At 40.2% G+C, this 23,969-nt stretch overlaps 2 protein-coding genes across 3 annotated transcripts in view; one reads left to right on the forward strand and one right to left on the reverse strand.

The window, feature by feature from the left end:
- Positions 1–5,101: 5,101 nt before the first annotated feature.
- On the reverse strand, positions 5,102–22,194 carry ccdc24 (coiled-coil domain containing 24). Its single transcript, XM_029453886.1, has 11 exons — positions 22,182–22,194; positions 21,836–21,904; positions 21,346–21,456; positions 20,631–20,774; positions 16,655–16,821; positions 13,320–13,436; positions 12,932–13,036; positions 11,602–11,656; positions 7,270–7,333; positions 6,505–6,622; positions 5,102–6,249 (listed from the first exon to the last, which is right to left on the reverse strand). Exons 2-11 carry the CDS (start codon positions 21,842–21,844, stop codon positions 5,313–5,315), a joined length of 1,827 nt encoding a protein of 608 aa, XP_029309746.1. The 5' UTR covers positions 21,845–21,904; positions 22,182–22,194; the 3' UTR covers positions 5,102–5,312.
- A 364-nt stretch (positions 22,195–22,558) lies between these two features.
- Positions 22,559–23,969, forward strand: part of LOC115022010 (von Willebrand factor C domain-containing protein 2-like) — a 3,976-nt gene continuing 2,565 nt past the window's right edge. The window contains exons 1-2 of one of the 2 annotated variants that reach the window (XM_029452791.1): positions 22,559–22,650; positions 22,785–23,124. In XM_029452791.1, the coding sequence (XP_029308651.1) occupies positions 22,565–22,650; positions 22,785–23,124 (426 nt within the window). In that variant the 5' untranslated portion in view covers positions 22,559–22,564. Of the gene's footprint in view, positions 23,125–23,969 lie in introns of both variants that reach the window. The other variant, XM_029452792.1, reaches the window with a different exon arrangement.

Genomic DNA, 23,969 nt, shown 5'->3' on the forward strand with positions numbered 1-23,969 from the left:
ACAGAGCCAGAGCCAGAGCCAGAGCCAGACAAAGAGACAAAGACAGAGACAGAGATAGAGATAGAGATAGAGACAGAGCCAGAGACAGAGCCAGAGACAGAGCCAGAGAAAAAGAAGGTCCATTCCAGGTGTTTCTGACGACACCAACGGCTGTTCGTATTGCTGAAAGGACCTCCTGGATCCACCTGGCACACTGTAAGGGAGCAGAAACCACTAATTGTCCACCATCTCTTTTCTAGACATCAGACCTGGACTCTGCTGTGGTGAAGCCTGACTACAAGAGGGGGTGAGACCAACAGGGCCACTCGTTCCAACGTCAGTGAAGAAACCAACAAAACCCAGCAGGCTAGAAGGGCTCTGATTTCAAAATAAATTTTTTTTTTTTTAAAATGTTGTTATTGTTGTTTTTACCTTCAATTGCCCTAATTCACCATGTGCCCAGGGAGCAAAAAAAGCCATGAAAATAGCCGTTTTATTCAGGAGTGTTAAACAAATGCAACAGTAAGAAGTTTGAGATTCAAACTTTAATCTGTCATAGACTGCAGCCAATCAGAAACGGGTCAGACAGAGCGGTAGTTTTTGTTTTTCTCACACTCAGAACAAATAAGTCCCAGGACCTCAGACATTACACAGGTGTTCAAACAACGAAGGCCATACAGGAAAATCGTTTTCCCAGTTATTTCATATAGCAGGGCTATTCAACTTCATTAGCAAGTAGGCCGAATAGGAAAATCACTCGGGGATTGCGGGCCACACAATACTTTGTCAATGAATCACTACAAATAACTCTTACTTACAGTAGTGTTAATAGTTACTAATACATGAAATGAACTAGTCACGTGCATCCCCTTTCTTCACTTTAATTGTATCACCTTAATTCATTACAGAAAGCAACCAGTCCATTCAACACAGTAGGAAAGCTAAGTCTACAAGGCTTCACACAAAAGTGCAAAATGTTGCATCTTTAAAACCAAGGAGACATGAGTTGTTTTCCCAACAGCTCCATGTCCACTAATGTAGAAAAAAAGATGAATATAATAAAACAGTATTCACCACATTACCAGTAAGTAGCCCTGTTTATAATGTCCTCAACACTTCCAAGCATACATAAGGTGCTTTGAAAACAAGTCCATGTCCATAAAATGAAATACTAAATCCAAATAGAACATAGTAAAACAGTAGCATCAGACTCACAATAACATACATATCTTATACATTTTTACAATTTAACAGTAAGTAGGCTTGTTTGAATCATAAAGCAGATGTGTCTTTGCATTTACACTAAGAATGCATTACATGCCTGAGTCAGGTGATGTACTCCTATAGAACTACAAACATGTCAGACTTCTGTCATGTTGAGCCTGTTTGAGTCAGTGAGAGAAATTACACTTCTGGGGGGGTTTGTTTATATTCAGAACTCAGTTTTCACATTTAACAGATGCTCTTTTATTAAATGATATGTATCTTGTTCTTGGTTTGGAGAGAAACATCTTTAAGCGTGTTGTTAGCGTGCCGAGCTAAAGTAAGGGAGTGACTCTCTGTGTCCCGCCAACCCAGCGTGAGCTTGACTGAGCCGATGGCAGGTGCGGACAGAGTGCGTTTTTTTTGCGGATGCCGCTGCAGCTCGGAGTGGGATGGAAACACCTGCGTTTTCGCCGCATTTGGTGTGAATCAGGCTTTAGTTTTATTAATGCTATATATGCCAGCCCGATTTGCAGGCAACCTCTTGCGAGCCAGAAAAAAGTTCAGAAGGGCCGTATCATATCGTATTATAGGTTAAATAAATATATACCTAAAGATAGACTTGTGAATAAAGCTTGTACACACCTGTGGTCAACTACACATGCGTTACTGGGATTAAGACCTCCCCTCAGGACTTTGTACATATTCAGACTGAGCTTGATTGACGTCTCCTGTTAAGGGCCTGTTAGGGTAGCAGGACACCTTCATGACTTTTATTAGAACATCAAGTCTGGTGATCTAATCAACAAGAGTGATTTAAAAACACCTGCGTGGGTGTACTATTGGAGCAAATTATTATTATGTAAGATATACATCATAGTCTAACAACATGTTTTGCCACTGAGTCGATTCATAAATTCATAATAATTTAAATGTATTGTGCCAAATTATAACTTATCTCCCTGGTAAAATGTAGCATTACTTCCATGATATGTCAACACTTTCAGTTACATAGTCCCCTTTTTAACTGCAGACAATTTGTCATAGTAGGTAAAGCACAGGTGCTACTAATAACATTAACGATGGCTCTGTGAGACTGAAGTAGCTGAATGGAATTGAGCGATCATTATTGTTATTATTTATACAAATCAGAGAGATACACTGTCATTCTCTGTTCAGTTAAAACAGTGGTTCTCAACCTTTTTTGGGCCAGCGCCCCCCTATCCATTATCCAGGTCCCTTACCGCCCCCCTATCAAAAATAATTTTTGGGGGATGTTGTTGTTGTTTTTACCTTCAATTTCCCTAATATGCCATGTACCCAGGGAGCAAAAAAAAGTTAAAGTGTTAAATGCAACGGTAAGAAGTTTGAGATTCAAACTTTAATCGGTGCCATAGACTGCAGCCAATCAGAAATGGGTCAGACATTCAAACTTGAATTGGTGTTAAACACAGCAGCCTCAGAAATGTGACACAATTTGCACACTTAAGCGGAAAACGAGCCACCAACAAAGGAACAATTCTGAGGGTACTGCAAAATAGCAAGAATTCTGTTCAACCAGATATGTTGTGGGAAAGGAAAGAAGAAGCATAACCAGCTAATTTTTCTTTATGGAGACCATACGATTCAATTGTATTGTATTGTATTGCTTGTTCTTTGTATTTGTAGTGCATTTACAGGCCTATACAGGGTGCAATTGCTAAACTCTTTTTAACACATTTTGTCAAAACTGTCACTGTCAGTGGTCGTGATTGTGCGACAATAGAGCTGAGTGTTTTAGCACGCCTGGCCGAGTGTTGCTTTCCATGTGACTGAAATCGTTATTTAATGCTTGCATGTTTTGTTTTGCATGACTTCAGTCCATATGTTTCCACATGAGGAAAGGGTAAGCCAGTGAAAATATCACGCTAGAATACTTGATGAGTTAAATAAGAAAATATATTAAAATATTTGTTAATTATGTTAGGTTTAAGTTCCGAAATTGGAGATTAATTTTCCTGAATAAAAACATTTCATAAGTCAATATAATAAACATCACAACATAATGTATTCAAAGACATAAAATATATTAGCCTAATTGTAATAACAGCAGGCCTATTATATCTATTTAGTGATGTTTCTGAAATTAAGTATCACCTTGGTCAGCTGTGGGAAATGAGCAAACTGCCTCCTGCCCATGCTCTGCCTGTACAGATCCAGCCTGGAGGTGAGACTGTGTGGACCAGGGCTATGCCATTTCCTTGCAGCTTTAGTGTGACTTGCAGCTGGACATTACCTTTTCCCCCAGGAACTCCACGATGCTGTCAAACAGCTCACAAAAACGAGCAAGGCAGTTTCCTTTTGAGAGCCAGCGGATATCAGTGTGGAGAAGAAGACGCTCAAATGTCTCATCATTTTCCTGACACAGCTGTCGGAACAGTCTGTCATTCAGGGCACAGGCTTTCATTTTGTTTATTGCCTTGACTGCTAAATTAAGTGAATGCTAGAATGCTTTGCTAATGGGAATTGACTTCTCCTCCAGATACGCATGAAGCGCATTAAAAATGGTCTGGCCCTTGGTGTCGGTTTCGAGATATTTAAAAAACTAAAATTCCTCAGCCATCTCCTTACTGTTGGAGGCCCTATAGCGGACATAGGCCATCAGCAGGGCGTTGTTGTCTGAGGTGGTTGTCTCATCCAGCTGAATGCTGAAATAAGAGTCCTGCAGGATGACACACAGCTGCTCCTCTGTATCGGTGCATTTAGCACATTTAGCTATGAGCAGGGAGATGTTGTATGACGCCAGTAACCCACTATCACTCTGGCAGGTCTTCCTAGAGAAGAGACTGCTGATGGTGCTCCTACCATGCTTATCTTTAAGGTTCTGGAAGAAGGGATGCTCCTTGTCTGCTTTCTCCGGGTGCATCTTGATAAGGTGCTCCTGGAGACGTGAGGGTGTCATTCATTTTCATCTATAGTTCATGTAAAATAAATACACATCATTATAAATATGATTTATTTCAATTAATTTACATTTAATTTGTCAACAAGTTTCTCCAGCAGAGAGAAGAGTCTGTCCATCCTCTCCTCTCTTCTGCCTCTGTCTCCTTCTCCTTGAAACAAAACAAAATGTTAGAGCAAGCGGGTAATATGAAGTATAAATGATCTCTATACAATCACCACAATCTATGTAAAATATAAATCAACATTTAAAACTCTTAGGTTTGAAAGTTAAGGTCTTAAAAGTTCTACTTTCAAAGGCTAACTTGGGTCGGATGCCGGCAGCCAACCTGCACAGTACAGCTGCTCCAAACAGCTAGCATCGCCGCTAACGCAACCTCTCATTTTAGCGAACATTTTATGTTTTAAGGTGCCTTTGATTTTATAACACTTGTATTGTTAGCTATTCGAGCGAGTTAAAACCAAATACTTACATTTAAAAGTATATCCATTTGCCGCTACTGCTGGTTCGAGGGGCGCCATCTTTTGTCAGAAAATAACTTCTCTGGGCGCGTTGAGTCTCCGACATGGGACGGCCCTGTTGCGGGGAAGTCCCTCTTGTAAATATGTAACCAAGTCAATTACACGACGTTCATGGTGACATTTTCACATACAAGGACTTTGCCTCGCTCTTTTTTTTTCTTCAAATATTAGATTCAACAACATAGCATAGCCTACAAACGCCCCCCAAATACACGTGAACGCCCCCCTTTCACAAAAATTGCTTCCAGCGCCCCCCTGACGTCCTCTGAACGCCCCCGTTGAGAACCCCTGAGTTAAAACATCGCCCAGTAATTATATCACATTTACTTTGTGTTTTTCATAAAAGCAGGGCTGCACACGCTGCTATCTATCTTAACAACAAACATGTTTGAGTCAAATATTTAGACACTGCCAAATTACAAACACTCATACTCCTTGTCTGTAGATAACTGAGAGTTCGAGTTCATTTTAATTCAAAAACCTTGTGAGGACCAGACACAGCTGTGCAATTATTCCAGACTTAAAAGTAATCATGCTCCCAAATATAATAGTGATTCTGTGATGTCTTATTATCACTATGTAGAAAGAAAGACATTTTTACTGCAACATCCCTAAAATGACCAGAGTATCCACCTGTTTCAGCCCAGCTGTCTGATCTGTGGATGACTTCAAGTTGACACCCTTGCCGGAGGGACTGGCTGGTAAAACTCCAGCTCTGTCTGTGTCCGTTGGACACTTTGTGACTGACTTGTGACGCCCTCAAGTGGTCTTTTGGGGGAAGAAAATAACTGTCTATTTTTCCATACAGATGTTCGATTGGTGCTTGTGTCTACTGGGCTTTGCTGTTGGGTGACGTCCTTCCCAAGATGACCATTTTTATTTCTATCAATTCCATTGTTGCTCTTCCTTCTGCCAGTTTGTGTAGGCGAGATCCCAGTTTCAGACTGAAGACTCTGAGAAGAACTTTTCCTTGTGTCATCATCTGTCGGCACTGTTGTTGGCCATAAACTTCCTCCACAGGTACTTATCTCTCGCCCATTTTGTGTCTTTGATCTCCCAGTTGTTGACAGAGAATAGTCAGCATTGCTGCTGTAACTGCCTGCATCGCAGTGACTGGATGAGGGGACAGAATTGGTGTTTGGGCTGCTGTTTCTCTCCGTCTGAGGTGACGAATCAATCTTTCTTCTCTGGCTGTGAATACTGCGATGGGATGATGGATGGGCTTCCTGATCGGGTGAGTTTCTTGGAGTTTTTATTTGGAAACTAGGACTAGAAGTCGGGGTCCTGCAGTGGAGACTGGCACTATCATGCTCTGGAAGTGAAGAGGGGAAGTGTTGTTTCACATGCCCAGAAGAGGTGATCCTGTTGCAGATAGGTGTTTGTGTTTTCCTAGGTCCAGTGGGGGCTGATGTGCATCTATGCTGTCCATGAGTTCTAGACACTGAATAACTATTATTTACTTTAACTGATGCCGAGGTCTTGCTAGGAGGAGCGCCCGGCGGTGGCCTGGGTTGGCACAGAGGAGGAGGTGGATGTGGTTTTAGGGCTGTGGTGGAGCTTAAAGCTGGCAGAGTCTCATCAGAAACCCTTTGTCCTGCCGCCAGTCTGAGTAAAGGAATCAGATCGAGAAACATTTTTATTGCATTAAGACAACGAAATGACGTACAGTTAAACATAGTTTGTTCTTTTTATAAATCAATAGCAACATTGTGCGAACATTGAGAAAGCTTGAATGGAATGATTGTCATTCCCCTTTCATTTTATTTGTAAAAAAATAGTTACTACTCCTCGTCTCTGTGAACAATGTTATTGCTTGAAATTAGAGCCTTTCTGGGGGTTGTAACAGCAAAACATACTAACCTGAACTCGCTTTTCAACTCCTTCAAAGGGAGAGGGGAGGAAGCAGGCAGGGAAGCAGCAAGCGAAGAGGGGTAGATCTCCAAGTCCATTTGTATAGCCCCTCTTAGCTCTCTCAACTCTGAACACATGCAAATAAAACAGTATTGATATTTGAAAAAAGTCCGGAAATATCTGAAACACACTGTTAGACACTGAGATGTATTCCTATTTCTTTTAAATTTAATTTATGTGTCTTTTATTTAGTACACAACTATTTTTGTCCATTTTTATTTAATTACATTTTAAATTTCCTTTATTTTTGAAAAATGTTCCTCTTTTCTTTCTGGTTGACTTATTTTTGATACTTACTTTTCTCAAAATCCATGTTTGTGTAAATGGAACAGTATAGACACAAAGGTTTGTGAACGTATATAATCGTCTAGTGCGTAACAAAAAAGCAAGCACTCATTATCAAATTCTGAAAATGATCGCAATTGCTGTTTTGTACTCAAAAGTAGTTTGAATGTAATTTCCCCCAGAGTAGATGCATTTGGCTGGAGTCCTCAATCTCTTTTTTTTCATTCATAAATGTGTTATAGAATGAGTTTCCAAGCTAATTGAGGATGGGTAAAATCATCGGCATTCTCATTTTATCTCTAAATTCATTAACTGAGCTACAGAATAAATGGGACATTTGAGATAAGGATGCGATCTCTCCGCACACACCTTGTGTTAAACAAGAAAATGCCACTAGATGGCGACAAAACACCAACATGTTGGACTCACCTGCAAGCGTAGGTTCTGGTGTATCAAATTCACATCGAGTCCAAAGCTTTTGTTTAATATTTCCCTGCAAGAGACACAAGACACAGACGAGAGAGAGAGATTGGCAGCCCGTATGTTTAGTCGTGCAGTTTGAGGTTACTTAACATTGTGCTTTGGTACAAACTAGGACACATTAAGTAAACCTCCTTAAAAAAAAAAAGGAGGTAAATGATTTAAACATGTTTAAGAAAGCACGAGCCTCTGGAAATAGAAAAGGAAAAAGGCATAAAAATAACAGCGGGAGAAAGAGGAATGTGTGTGACCACTAAACGAATGAGCAGCAGTCTTTCATCATAATTTGGCCTCAAATATCTATATCCAGAGCAAATGAAAACCGTGTGTGTGTGTGTGTGTGTGTGTGTGTGTGTGTGTGTGTGAGTGTGTGTGTGTGTGTGTGTGTGTGCGTAGATTGTAAAACCACAAACCTGATTGAAAAGTGTGTCTCCATGGGTTTGTTATGAGTGACTGGCAACCTACTCTCCTCAATAAAAACACTAATGGAGAGTCTTTAAAGCAACCACAACCTTACATAGTCCATTACACTAACTCACACACTCACATACAGACTCACACACAGGCCTGGAGACTGACAGTTAAAACATATATTTGTGGTCTGTTTTTCCCAGTGGGATTCTAACCCAAACCTCCCAGTGTTGTCTTTTAGAGCTGCAGACAAAGTATGTGTCTGGTGTCTCTGACAGTGAAGTGACTGAAATCCAAAACAACTCTTAAGCAGAAACACACACACACACACTCCATAAATAGGCTTTGTGGTCCATGTGGGATTTGAACCCATTACCATGTTGCTGACTTGCTGATATTTTAGGAATGCTGTATTCTTATACATGAATCCCTAGAACACAAATCCACATCTGCACTGCCAACATACACAGCGTGCCCCTCAGCTGATGCAGAACCAGGAACAGGCCTCAAAATCCAGCTGAAACCAGCTACCGGTGGCTGCCACTTGTTCTGCTGTATACTGAAACCATGATGGCCACATTTGATCTCGCTGGTCTACCAGCAGAAATCTTCAATATCCTGATGGAAATCTACAAAAGCTGGTGTCATCAGCCGGTCACACAAACGGCACCAGATTGACCAGAATATGATATTTGAGATATTCAGTAGTGTATGTGGTGAAGTTTAAGTTATGTATTTTTTAGAAGCACTTTATTTATCCCTTCATTATACATACGATAGACATGCATTAGTAGAGAGATGTCAGAGCTTTGTACAAAATAGCCAAAACACTGGCAACGAGGAACATCTTGGGTAAATAATAATGAGATGTATAACAAAATTGAAATCCCTCCGGTTCCCAACACAATTCCCTACAGACTGAGCTACTGTCTGCAGCGATACTTCAACCACATGTCAGTGTTGTGTCTTCTGTCGGTGTTAGTATTCTCATTCATCACCTTGATCAGGCCACCTCTGCCCAGTTTAAACCAGCAAAACCAGACCCTCCCTGCTGACGACAAATTCCTCACTCAAAGCAAACATCCCAATATGAGGAAGGTTGAGGTGCTCCTGCATAGCTGATAATATTTTTCCTATCATATGTCCCTTGCAGACAGTGTGCATATCTGAGACTGAAGAGGCTATGAAAGCAGCCAGGAAGCCTTGACGGTCTCAACCCATCAGACAGAACTATTATCACCAAAATAGGAAAAAGAAACAGAAAAGACAACTGTAAACAATTTACATAGCAAACCAACCCATTGTTGCATATAATCTTTTATAGATTCATAAAGAATCCACTACAAAAATTCAGTTCTTAACATGTTCAGTGAATGAATATGTGAAGCGGCAGTAACAGTGCAGCCAGTCATTTCTGTATAGTTTCCACAGCTTGAGGGGGGATGAGATATTTTGCTCAATCAATTGACTTTACATTCAACACATAGTGTGAGTGTGTGTGTGTGTGTGTGTGTGTGTGTGTGTGTGTGTGTGTGTGTGTGTGTGTGTGTGTGTGTGTGTGTGTGAAACACTGATGGACTGCTGCTGGACCAAGTGGTTATATGAGCCTCCCTCCTGCTGAGAGAAAATGGGTCATTACAGTTGTGTTTAGAACACATTTAGGATTCGATCATACCGTATCAAATGCCTGATTTTCCTCCATTGAACAGCCGTTATATAATTTGACTGCAACACTAAATCAATAGTAATCTCAGTTGCGTTAAACGTGATGGTAATGAGAAAGTCGTGACAGTTCTCAAGCAGGACACTCGCAGTATCTTGACTTAAAACATGTTTAACATTTATATTACAACTACTGTATTTCTATTCATTTTATCATTTTATTCTTTATTTTTTCTAAACTAACTTCAATGTAATGTCACTAATTATTTGTTTTCGAAAAAACAATTAAAAAAAGTATTTAAAAAAACCTACAATTCAAGTTACAATTACATTTCTTGACATTTAACATAATTTCCTCACAAAATCTGCAACAGGCACAGCTGATTGTGACGAGCCTTGAAACGGATGTTAACAATCATGATCATTTGAATGTTTCCCAATTTAACAATATCACTCAAATCTTCCAATCTAGATCAGAATACAAATTCCTTTTCTCCATCAAACACATTTACGTACTGGGAATTTGAAGCAGTGGATTAGTGACTGACTGAAAGAATAGTGTATCTATCTTATTCATAAAAAAATAAAATCAAACTCAAAATATTATGTTTGTCTCATTCCTGAACAGCTAAATAAATCCTTGAACTGAAGACGTGGATTAACACATTTGTTGACAATAAGACTTAAAAAAGATGTGTGTGACAGTGAAAACAGAAGATCCTCATGGCTGACTACAGTGTACCGGTTATAACAGCCTTGCACCGCACATCAACATCACCCAACAGTGCAGCAAATAAAGGGAGTGCACAATAAGCTCATAAGAACACAGCGCCGCCTGAGCCACGGCTTCCTTCGTCCCACCTGGTCACGCACCAGACGGCAACCCTTCGCTTGAGGAGACAATTTCTTAACAGGGAAAGTGCCACACACTTCTGTTTTACCACAGGGTCCTTGTGGGAAACACATTTAACTGCCTTTACAGTAAATGTTTCAAGACGACCAAGAACACTTTCCCTACAATCAGCTTCACACCCTCAAGTCTTTAAGACTGGAACAACAACCTTGGCCCAGGAAACTCTAATAATGTCCCCTCCTCTTACCCCCAGTTTTAGTGAAAATGCCTGATGAGGTTAACACAACGACATTTGAATAAGTATGTCTTTATTCAACAGGCACAATGATACTCTATGGTCACACCATATTCACTCTAAACAAACATCTGAAACACATAAACTTTGAGAGTTTTTTTCCCCTCTATATACACTTTTCACATTTTTCAACTTGTCACACACACACAAACGGACACGCACACACACATACGCATCGAGGGTACAGAGAGAGAACCTCCACATCTGGTCTGCAGAAAAGTCCTACATCTCTACACCTCTAACTAACCCATCATGGTTCTCTCATGATGCCAGACGAGCATGACAGTGAAGCCACATTGTAGGAATGGATGTGTGTTTCTTTGTTAATGTGTGTGTCTCTGTATGTATGTAAGAAGTCATTTGAATGATTGGAAAGCGATCGATCTCACTCAGCACTGCAAAGCTCTTGGCCAGACAGATGGAAAAAACAGGCCCTCGCAGGTTTCCTGTGTGTGCGTGCGAGTTTGTGTTTGTGTGTGCATGTGTGCACATGTTTGTGTGTGTAAATGGAAACTTTGGTAGGGTTTTTAGTACCAATAGAAAGTTAGCAAGATCTACCTGAGGGACTCAAGTAGGAATTAAAACCTTTTCTTGTTTTGGGAGAAAGACTGTCCCTGGTCGAGGAATGCATTGTTTAGAATATATCCTTTGACAATTTTATAGTCATGTATAAACTAATCATTGTGTAAATTGCCTCAAACAACAGGAACTCATGTTGCCTGGGTAAACTTTGTTAAAATAATAATTTTGCATTATAGTAAAATGCCACAGAAACCAAATAAGTCCAGCTGACTTTGGGGTAATGTTTGCAAACTTATGCCTGAAGAAAAATCCTACAGCATAGCTTCATAAGTCAGGATGCTACGAGGTTATATTGTATGAATTCTGATTGTAAAAGCCTTCCCAGCTGCGCCAATAAAGCAAATCAATATATAGGTTTTGGCCTGGTTTCCCCATAAATAATTGTAGGATTTGGATCAGTATTGCACTGGCAGCTGAAAAACAAATGAGATTAAAGATTCATTTGGTGGTTGGCTGTTTTTCATCCTGCTCTTCTTACCTTAAAATGCTTTACCAAGCTGTCCAACGCTTCACATTCCTCAATTAGGATGGACCTAGATAGAAAGATAAATAGTCAGACAGTCAGACAGACAGATTGATAGAGCGATAGAAAGAAAGCCTTCAGTTGTTTTTTTGAGCCAAAAGCTCAAATCTAGGTCAGAGTGGAAACTGTTGGATCTGAAAAGTATACACAATATAACATTTTCAAAATGTGACAACGGCACACATTGGTAGATTGATAAACAAAAGGGTGCAGCACTTAGTGTCTGCTCCGAGTTTATCCTCCACAAGTTTCACAATTATACTGAGGATGCAGTGTCCTATTTTTATCTTCCCTCCCTCCCCCCCCCCCCCCCCCACACACACACATTCTCTCCTTCTCTGGTTACATAACCGTAGTAGACTTTTTCACTTCTGTCAGATGAAAAAGAAACTTCTGCCTGCTCTGGGATCCATTCTCTGACAATGGGGCCTTTTGTTCTGGTCGAGTCAGGAAATGGGAAAGAGAGGGAGAGAAAGAGGGAGGCTCTCTTCCAAGGTAGCCCCCGTGACTGTGTTGCCCCGTGGGCCTCAAAGTGTGAGATGGAGGAAGGAAAGGAGGGATGGAGTGTAAAGGAGGGAGGGCAGCGGCAGAAGCCACCGAGGAGAGTTGAGGGGAAATTAAGGGGGTAAAAACTTTGAGGAACTCCTTTACTGATTCCAAGAGCACATCTTGATTATATCATTTACAATAAATAAATCTACACGACAATCTGCACGATGTGTCTCTGCTAGTTAGTATATTACAAATCCAGACAAGACATGATGTTTTGTGTTGTACCAGTGTGACATGTGTTGTTTACTCTGGAGTCCCTAGAACATTCTGAAGTGGCCATAGAGTGAAACAACTAAATCAAATTGCCAAGAATTATGTTGTTAACGGGATAGACCTCTAGAGGAGAAACCACTCACAACACATCCTGTCACATAACCTGTGATTAGGGCTCGCAAGTAGCGCTAGATATATAGCTTATTTCAGATATATCATTAAGGGTGTATTTATTGTATTTATAACAAGAGATCGCAGTACAGAACTGCCGAACTCAGTTAGAGGTCATTTAGAAACAGTGTCTCCATTACAAGTTGTTTTTTCAGTTGTTATTTGTTCCACTTAGTATGTATCTTGGTCACAATCCTTTGAACTATGGGAACCTTATAGGAATTGGTGTTTATGTTGTCTTTCTAAAACTCCCAAATACGGAGATCCGTATCGGCCGCAATAATTCAGTATCGGTCGGGTTGTATTCACTTGCCAAAAAGGTTGGGAAACGCTGCTCTGTGCAACTTACCTGAGGCGGTCCACCACCTGGTCAATGTCAGTGGCATTCAGCTTGTCTCTCATTGCCTCAATCTCATCTTCAGCCGTGGACTGGACCGAACACTGAGAGCTCGGTCTGAGATGAGATGAAAAAAATAAGAAAAGAGAAGAAAAAATAAGATTAAAAGATATTTCATCCATGATGCAAAGCACTGTATCAATTCAGTAAAACGTTCAGGTTCTGTTGTACATTACATTACATGTCATTAAGCATTCTCCCTGGAGCAACTCAGGGTTAAGTGCCTTGCTCAGAGGCACAATGGTGGCAGCCCTGGTGGTCACAACCATCTGGTGTTCTGTTTGGAAGCCGTGTCACTGGACCACTAGGCCATCACCACCCCCGTACCAATGTTACTTACCTGCCTACATTATCAGTATCTCCAAGGTTGCTACAGTTTCTGTAACAGCTGTCAAGGTGACTCAGGGCGTAGTCCACCGTCTGAGGCTTGTACCGAAACAAGAGCTCCTCGCCATTTCTATAGCAACAACAGCACAGACAAAGACAAAGCGTCCTTACACAAGTCAGCTTACTGTGGCTGCAGCTCTTTCAGTCTTAATGTCAATGAGTTCTCAGTAGTGCTGGAAGAGTGTGTACATGGAGACTGAGCGAAAGTGTTGATATCTTTAAGCATTTAAAACCTACCTCTTTACTTTGGGTTTTGATTCTAATATCTTAAAGACATTATTTTATTTCTTTATTGCCTTTTCATCTATTCACTTTGATCATTTAATTTTTCCGTGTAGAATTGCCTCAAAGTGTTTGACTGTTTGAAGCACTAACATGTACGGAGACTGCAACACAAATCACATCTGATTGATTCATCTCCATAAAGGCTGTATGTGCTTTTACTACTTTTTTTTCTATGATCAGAGCTTGGCTAATTTTACAATATTAAAAACAGATCCCAGGGAGGAAAAGATAACCAGCAGAAGGATTATATTTTCTGAATGCTCCCTGGGAGAAAAAGAAACAAGCAGATGGTGTAAGCAGCAGCAGGCGGGGGTGACAGCCTGGTCAGCTCTGCTTCATTTTTATAGTCCCTACATGAGGGAAAATGCGTCTTTTCTAGCCACACAGACAATGAGATGGAGCTGTGGGTGGATGGCTAGGGCATCAGGACCACACAGAAGGAGGCCAATAAGATAAATCAGTTGACTTTTACAAGGTGCACACCCATCTTCACAACCTCAAATGGTTCAAATCATGAGAGCTTTCTTTTTACCCCCCCCCTCCAAACTGTTGATGTGGCTTTAAGCAAATTAGTTAGTTGGGCTTTCGCTATAAATATAATAGGGAAGTGTTCTTATATGTCTGGTCTCTCATACTCTCTGCCGGAAATTGTTTGTGTGCGTGTGTGTGCATGAATTTAACGTCTGGTAAATAACTTTAAAATCCCGCACACACATCATTTCCAGGAGAGAAAAATGCTGATCTCTATTTTGATGCTTTGGCAATATTTTCTCAATTTCCATGCTAAAAGAAAGCGTATTAAATCGAACTAAATTGACAAACAGAGGGCTGTGGAGCATTATTAAGTGGACGTGTTATTATTAATGTGTTGGGTTTACTCCTGAAAGCCACTCAGCTGATATACACTTAGGACTGAGCCTAATGGAATGATCAAAGGCCTGAAACACAAACCATGCAGTACCGTGCATCGAGGTCAACAAGTATACCCAAGCAAACTTCAAAGAGACAAAGTGATGGTGCCGGCACAAATATTTCTTTTTTTTTGGTCGTGCTCCTAATAACAATGGGCGATATTTCTCCCTCTGAATCTTTTTGTAATCCATCTACATCCCGGGCCAAATAACTTTACAAGAGCGACTTGAGATGTGCGAGGTAGTAAGGCCTCAGTTCAGGTTTGGCTCAGTGACACTTTAATGAAACAGTGTTGTTGTTGTTGTGGGCATCAGACTTGTAGCCTTGTAGATATTGGATTGTCAGCGTGTAGCCTATAGTTTAACAACACAACATAAACGGACACACATAGAAAAAAGGAAAATCAGTCGACAAATTGACAGGCAATAAATGTTTTTGTCACAAAAACAATCCATCTTATATTGTGCCCCTAAAAAGGCCTCGACACAACCTGAGCAGTGACACAGGGCAACATTCCTGGCAGCAGCGAACTGGTTGCTGGGATAGTTTACTAGCTCATACGTACTCGGACTCTCACTCACACATCCTCACACATCCTCACACACACATTTTACATACATAAATTAGGCCTTTAAATGGTAATATAAGGACATAGGGCAATGTCAACAGCTGATATTGTCCCGCTAACAGTTGTTATGACGTTCTTCGGAGTATTTTAATTCATGTCATTAAATTGCCAAATGTTACAAAGCAAACTGCTTGACCTGAGCTGTAAGATTAACTGTAGAAATTAAAAACCAAACAACATTTAGAAAGTTTTATTACAACCTCTTGACATTAGAAGTCCCTGATGGCTGTGCTTAATAAGAAACAGACACAAGCTTCATTGTGTTCTCCATGTGAGCACTTCACTGACAAACAACTGAGTAAATGTACGTTTTACACATTTCTTTAACACTATAATTTAGCCTCCCATTTAAGGTTAAAAGAAACCTATATTTAATCCAATAAAGATAGCATGGACTTTGGTCTTTCTGGTGTGGAATGCATGGACGTCTCCCTCCTTTAATTGTCCCATTGTTCCACAATTCCTAAATCAGTTTGCAACATCCCAAAGCCAAAAAACATTTGTTCCTCTGCTTTCCATCCCATTTGTAACTGACGTGGGAACACAATATAGCATTTTATGGCATTCTTTGTTGGGGGGAAAAATCCCACAGAGTGTGAGAGCAGGGTGCTAACTCATTTATCCATGTCTTGGCTTGGTACAAATTAGATCAAGAGAGAGAGAGAGATTGCATTCATTGAATATTAGAGACATAAATCATACAAATGTCGACACTAATGGCCGTTTATACATCTGGAACTTTAATGCTTTATCAAGCCTGTAGCTGTCAAACATTTTAATATGAATTCAAGAAGTAAGAAGTACATATTTTATGCTATCTTGTCCGTCGTCATCAAGTTTAACTAATCAGAGTTGACTGATATATTGTGTGCGACAATATAAATACTCCACATTGACCCACCAAAAGCTGCATACACACAATGCATCATAGTTTGAGCAACTGAGGTGTCAGAGCGTTATGAGTTATTAATAAAGATTTTATTGTTTGTAAACATCTTTTTTTATATAGACTAGTCTTTTTCTTCAATGGACTATATATATATACATGTTTTTATTTGGTGTATTATGGGACTGGAAATAGTATTTGATTTAATAGTTCTTGTTTTTGCACTGTGCCCATAAATTCCCATTTGACAGAAAATAACAAAAAAGTCATAATTTGCGTTGTGGTTCTTTTAATTTATATCAAAATCCAATTACTATCACTTCCATTAGTAGTGCAGTTTCTTTCCGACGGACTCTTTAATGGTTCCCTCATGTTGTACATGTAGACACACATTAAAGCCTAATCTGTGCCTGCAGAGAGAAGTGCAGGCAGACTGAGAAGCGTTACTCTTTGGGAGCGATATCTTATGCATCATTGTAGTTTGTCAAGGGGAAGAGGATGTACGACATATAAGGTCTCTAAGGTGACTAATAATGTACGTTGTAGTAGCTTTATGTGTGTGAGATCGTACACCTACCTTCCCGCCCTGCTGGCTCTCTCTCTGAGAGTCTGTAGTAACATCTTGACCTCGGCTCTCACCAGCTCTTTGATTGCAGGGGGGTCGGCTAGAGGGAGCGGGGTCCCCTTCCTGCTGCTATTGTTTCCTTGCTGGTTGTCTTGCCACATCTTGTGCCACATCTCCGCCTGCAAATATTACTACAGTGAAGGGGTTGTACATACTAGTATCATACTTTACAGACTTTTTCTGTCAGTTCTCAGCCGTCAGTTTATGATCCTGCACCAAGTGATGGTGCTGATAAATGAAAATATTTTCATTTGATTTAAAGCAGAGTGGACAGTCCACTTGTGCTGCAGCATGGATCCAGTCAGCCAGTGACTCCCTGACTGAGGATGACAGCAGGACTTTTCATGTGGAGAATTAAGTCTAAGTCCAAAATATGACTATAATCTGTGAAAAAGTATTTATACTTTGTCATTTACAGGATTAAGAGGCATTGTTGAACACGTTACTTATATAAAAGGTATACTAGCCTTATATTGGCAAAAGAAAAAACAAATATATATATATAGCTCAATATATTCCGTTTTTATTTTGTAAAAGAAAAGTGTGAATTTATCCGTGTTTATTTAAACTAATACAAATGGTGAAAATATATGAGATGCAAAACAAACTTATACAAAAATATGAATGAAAATGTTACCATCAACTTGCAGAGCAAAGGCTGAAGTCACTCTGTTTACTATTATAACTATAAGAGCCCAATGCTACAATGCATCTCCATTTATCTCCAGACATTTTCAGGGCCGTCCTTGGCACAAAACTGTAAACTGCTATAAACATTGAACATCGTTTTCTTGGAACAGGAAACAATGCCCCGTAACATATACTCTGGGGTGAAAATGTGTTTGAAACAATATATTTTTGGTGAAAATCGGTAAATGTGAACACAACAAGCCTTACTCATAGCTCATACATTACTGTGTCATACCTTGGTTAACCCTATCTACACTTTGTCAGACTTTATTATGTCTGTAATTGTAGAACACTTCACTAGCACAGACTGAGCATGAGGAACTTTATGTTGGCCATGTCATGAGACAAACAGCCCTGTCCTTCTGCAGGGCCAGGCAGCTTTTTAGTCTTTGTAATGTTGCTACAATAAGATCATCAGTGCAGATCAAGGAATTGTGAAAAAGAAAAATGTGGAAAAGGTCAGTCTTTATGCCCGACTTCCTCTATGAGCCGGTTGAAGGCCTGCGCGCCCAGGACCATACAGTATGTTTACTTTACAGCCGCTTGTTTTATGCATTTTTTCCACATTTTTTGCATAATTGCACTTTGATGTAACAGCTAAAGGATATGAAAAATGTGTTTGTGAAAGCTTTTGTGCATATGAGTCTCAGTAAAATCTGGATCACATTAACACCTCCACACCTGTTGCCTGCCAATCATTCCTGTCATGTTGCAGTCAAAGACTTCACTTCAAAGGAATACACTCGAGGATGCTAAACACGGCGCTTCTGGTCTTTGCACGTGTGTGTGTGTGACACACACACACACACACACACACACACACACACACACACACACACACACACACACACACGCAGCCCTTTTTTCCTCTAACACTGGCTTCCTCTGTCTGTCTTCAGGTGCAGAGGTGTTTATGCTGCAGGATTCATGGCTCACTAGCTAACAAGTTGTTCCTGGAGCTTCCCCCCCCCCCCCCCCAACCTCTGCTGTGATCTCATCCAGGAGCTATTTTAAGTGAGCGCTGTTGAAAACTGTCAGTGAAGAACAAAAAACTTACTCGAAGCTAATATTTTGAATTATTTAAATTGGGATTTTAGAATACTTTTAACTTAAAGGGCTCATTTTCATTCAGAGTAGAGCGAAAGTAGTGAGAGTGTAGAGGGAGGTGCTGAGAGATCGGCCTTGTAGAGAGACTTGAGAAGAGAGGCTAATGTTCTTTTTGATCTAACCGCCTGAGACAATGGAGACCTTGATGGAGAGAGGAATGGCAGTATTGAGGAATGGAGGAGTCGCCCGCAGATCAACGATTACTTTTCACAGTGGCTCACTGAGGGATGGAATTCATTACATGGCTGAAGGAGAAACAGACAGGGACAGAGGAGAGAGAAAACAGAAAGACATGGCTACAGGCAGACATGGACAGAAGAAGAAATAAAAAAAAGGAGTGATCCACCCTTCAGTAAATGTATTAATTGAAGGAAACATGCATGCACTCGACTGAGAGTTGAAGAAGGTGCTGTGTTAGGTTTTTTTTTCCAGGAAATGTCTTCAAGCTCTCAGCCTAAATCTTTCTTTCCATCTGAGGGCTTTGCAGTTAGCCACTGCATATACTGAACCGTAGGTGAAAAAAAACATCAGAGCAATACTGAAAGTCACACACACACACACACACACACACACACACACACACACACACACACACACACACACACACACACACTATGTGTTGCTAACAGTCTTATCAACAGTTTAGGATTAGCCTCTTTAACCCTGTTATACCAACCCCCTGACTCACTAAGCTTACTGTGTGTGTGTGTGTGTGTGTGTGTGTGTGTGTGTGTGTGTGTGTGTGTGTGTGTGTGTGTGTGTGTGTGTGTGTAAAAAAGGGTTTTGTAGTTATCACATGTGATTTTTACATGTTAACTGTCACAAAAGTAACATGTGGTCAGCGTCTACATGACTCGGCTTGAGAAACGAAACAGACTATGTCCACATGTTATTCTGAAAACAGCGACTGGCCTGTTACTGAACACACAAAAGAGGAAACGATAGAAGATGGCAGAAGGTAGGAGAGTAGAAAGGCAAAGAATCCAGATAGACAGAGGGAGTGAAGCTGGGTTGTATGTATATTACAGCAAATATGGAGATTTTCATATCTCACAGAAAGTGCTGATGAGAGGAATTCTTTGAGAAATCTACAGCTACATGCTTGGTCTTAAGTGCACATGGCATGACTTCGCTTCAACTTAAAAAGAATGTTACCTCAGTAAACTAGGCTGCATTTCTTCACATTTAGCTTTGAGGTAAACCAGTGAGCCGGTTGGATAAAACAAGAAATTATGATTTTCAGCTCTTGGAACTTGTGATGGCCATTTTTCACGATTCTTTCAAAACATTTAATAGATAAAACAATTCATCCATAAATTGAGGAACATGTTAAAATCAATCAATAGTCAGGATAGACTCCATGTCAGTATCATATTAAACTGTGCAAGCTACAGTAAGTCCTGTTATTTAAAATGTGATTATATTTCTTAATTCTTCTATTTGTATTCATGATTTGTGACCACACTAAAGGAGTCTGTTTTACTTTGTAATGTTTTTCTCTTTTGGGGAGTACTTTCTTCAAAATGCTTGCCTCTTCAAATTCAATTCAATACTCTAACATTAGTCTTGACCTTGAATTGGATAGCTGTGGATGTTTCCCATCGTCCCGTAAGACTTTCTTGGGTGAGTTCATTTTTGCCAGAGCTGAGTGCTTTCCATGCAAGGGCCTTTGGGGCGAGAGTTTATCAGGCCTTTAGTAAATATTGATGTCTGTCTGCCTGGCTCACATTTGTACTCACATTTGTACTCACAGTGCCAGTTATCCCACATTTCACTTTTTTTTAGGGAGTCTGGGAATTAATGAGTGTATGCAGGCAAACTAATGTACTTACACAACCTAACACAGCAGATCATAAATTGTTTAGTCAGAAATGCTGAGCTGAGCAAATTGTTTGATTCACACCTAAACTAAAAAGGAAATTCTTGTAGATTGTGTTGTAGTAGTATTCTTGTGAGATCCAACCAGAAATAGACCCAGTGTCTAAATTATTTTCAACAGATAAAACATGAATGATGGAGCTTTACCCGCTGAATCTGAAGAGAAATGTTCCAACTTCAAAGCATGCATGAGGTATGTAGCTACATTCTGATAAAAAATGAAATCAGAAATATTTGCAGTCATGAAACCCACCTCAGTGTGCACCTCTGTACACATGTCAACTAGAGAGAACCCCAGTTCTGTGTGGATCTTTGGCAGATCCGATCCAGGAACATGTTCAGCGATCAGGCTCCACAGAGACTGGCCAGGGCGCCAGAGCTGGTTTCCATCAGGAGACTGCAAAGGAATGGTAATCTAGGAGTGAAGGAACCTATAGCGAACATATAGTGGTACAATATATCTACATTTACTGAAATACTGTACTTCTTTTCAACATTTCCTCCCTAGTGTTTCCGAGTGGTATTATTGTCGCAAAGACAACTTGGTCGCTTTCTGTTTTCCTTAGAGCCCAGCAACTACAACACAGGACACACTGCCCCTGCGTTCCAATACCCATACTACAGTATTTAGTATGCCAGAAAAAGATTTAGTATGTCTGAGTACATAGTATGTCAGATTCAATATGCCAAAAATACCAGGATGTCATACAGCATCCGGTCACATTTTGTAGTATGCAAGTAAGCCAGCATGCTTTTCTGGTTATTCTGATCCACAGTCCTTTGAGCAGCAGATATATGAGCAAGAGGGTCAAAGTTCAAAGTGCCATGTTATGATTTAGTAATATGTCCCAATTGCATAAGTGCAGCTGCAGTATGTACTAAAAGTAAAAATGTACTTGTACAGTTACTTCGGTTGCTCCACCATCCGCCATTTCTGCTACTGGACATAGTAACTGCAAATAACTTACATTGGTACGCTTTGGCAATTGGGGATAACTACTTCCTGTTTTGGTTTCACAGTAGTTGTCGCACTTCCTTTGTGCCTTTAATGGAACCTCCATTTTCCCGGGAGATCGTACCTGGTGGCAAACAGAATTGTAAAGGGGAAAATGAGGCTTATCGGGAACCAATTTAAACGTTGATGTTGTTGTTACTTCATAATGATGAGTTAAATCAAAACACTTGTCACTTTAAGTACATTTTTGACAATTCTTAACTTAAGTATCATCATTTATGGCACTATATATTTCTAGGCTACTTCTCTACTACGTTTCAGAGGTAAATATTAATACATTTTATTGACAGCTACACACCCTAGTTCCTTGGAATAGTATTTATCTTGTAGAATATAATTGCCATAGATTTAGAGCTCAATTTAGAGCTCAACTTGTAATGGAGTATTCCTGTGAAGAGAGTTACTACTTAATATATCTAAATATCTAAGTATAATATTTATACTTCTCCCATCACTGGTACAATTCATAAAGGTTGAGGGGTATGGAAATGTCCACTGCATGGAGCTGCATACTGGAATAAAACGTAAAATAATACCAGGTTACTTCCTCTTGTTTTGTCCACAACTGCATGTTGTTAGCTAACATTCGCGAGGTTAGCTAATTGAGAGATAAGTTAACTGTTACCCGTCTTCTTGGGAAAGCTAGCAAGCCTGTACATTTCAAAAATGATGTGTACATAGTGTATTTCTAACACTAATAATTAAATGACAAAACTGCTTGTGTAAAACACGGGGACATTTTACAAAATGTGTTTTCTATGATGCTAAAGAAGAAGAAAAAACGCTCACCCCAACTTGTCTCTAGCAACGCTGTGGTATCCGGGGGTAAACATTCCAGTTGCTACGGGAGATATCGCGAGATGTGCCATAACTGTCAACAGTTGGTTTCTGTAAACAACTAAACATTACTTTCTCCTACATTCACACCCGTGTCTTGCTTGTTTTTTTGTTTGCAATACAAAATTACACAATGTAACAATTACCTATAAATACCGAAATATCTGCTTTGTATACTTTAGTAAATTACCCATAATGAAAACACTACCACCTGTGATCTCAATAAAGTCTGCACTAATATACTTTAAGACGTCAAATTGGGGGAGGGACAGACTTTAGCTGAGACTGGCGTGTGAACTCTCAGAGAGGCAGTGAGTATATAACTTTCCCTCTTTATGCCCCCCAACCTCCACCCCCTTCCTGGCTCTTTGCAGAAGTGTGCGCAGACCCATTTCCCCGCTGCCGTGGAAGTAGGACTGAGGTAACGCCAAGGACTTTAGCGTCCAGGAACAATGTAACAAACTTGGGTAATCTCTACCAAATCCTAACTGGACTACAGTGTTTTTTTCTTGTTAACTTTTTGTTTTTAATCAAATAAATCATCATGGTTTTCAGTGAGCGCCTTTCCTTGGAGCGCAGAATACGCAGGGTCGTTTTGGCACTACTGCTTTGCGCACAGGCCGGTTTAGGCTTCTCAGTTGCCGGTCAGCAGGAAGGCACCTGCGAGGCAAACGGCAGCCTATACTTCGTGGGGGAATGGTATTTTCTGGACTCTGATCACTGCACCCAGTGTGAATGCACCACTGAAGGCTCCGCATGTTCCCGCACTGAGTGCACCTCTCTCCCGGCTGCGTGCATCCATGTCAGCCACTACCCCACCGACTGCTGCCCCAGGTGCGAGAAGATCGGGTGTGAGTACCGAGGAGTGGTGTACGAACTGGGGCAGAACTTCCAGGTAAGCCTGAAAGCTTTGACACATTTGTAGCTTGCAAATATGGGGATGGCCTGTGATGGCTTCCAGGATAGTTGGGTACTGCATGACCCGATAGATATCTTGTTATTACAGGGCCTTAAATGTTTTGTCTTTTCTCATATGGAATCATCATATCAATATATCTACACAGTCTGTGGCCAGTGTTTCCCATTTGGAGGTCAGGCCTCAAGAACAATCAAAGGAATTAGAAATGAATTATATATTATTTTCTCTAACTTTTTCTAGTTGCTTATGAAATACTGGATCATCTTTAACCCTCTGCGTATCTAAAAATGCTTGAAAAAGTCCAATAACCCCAAATAACGTTGAACTGCCACAATGTTTTTGAATTTAAATGCCACTGCAACGCTACAACCTACAGTATATTTCTATAAACTGTATGATCAGTATAGAACTAATGTCCAACTGTTGAAACGTTAAAGGAATAACAACACCACATATAATTTAAAAGAAGAAAGAAAGATTTAGATAATGTGCAGTAGACCAAGTAGAGTAAATAGTGTCCATCACACATGTACAGTATCACAAAAACAAAAGGTGAGCAGCAGCTCTATAGTATTGATCCTTTATGTGTAAACCTCAGGTCTCTTGGTCTGTTTCATGCAGGTATCACCTTCTTCTGCAACTCTCTGTCATTCAAACATGTAACTATGCAGAAGAAGAACTTGGTATACCCATGTCGCAGTATCCCTAAGTTACCCCTGTGTGTTATAATCCTAAGTATAAGCCGATTTATATCTTTTTCGGTGCATTTCCTTCTAAAATTTTTGAACCAGTAATTACAGTCTGGTATGTTGGCATGCAAC

Source organism: Cottoperca gobio, chromosome 17, assembly GCF_900634415.1.
Source record: "Cottoperca gobio chromosome 17, fCotGob3.1, whole genome shotgun sequence".
Taxonomy (NCBI): domain Eukaryota; kingdom Metazoa; phylum Chordata; class Actinopteri; order Perciformes; family Bovichtidae; genus Cottoperca; species Cottoperca gobio.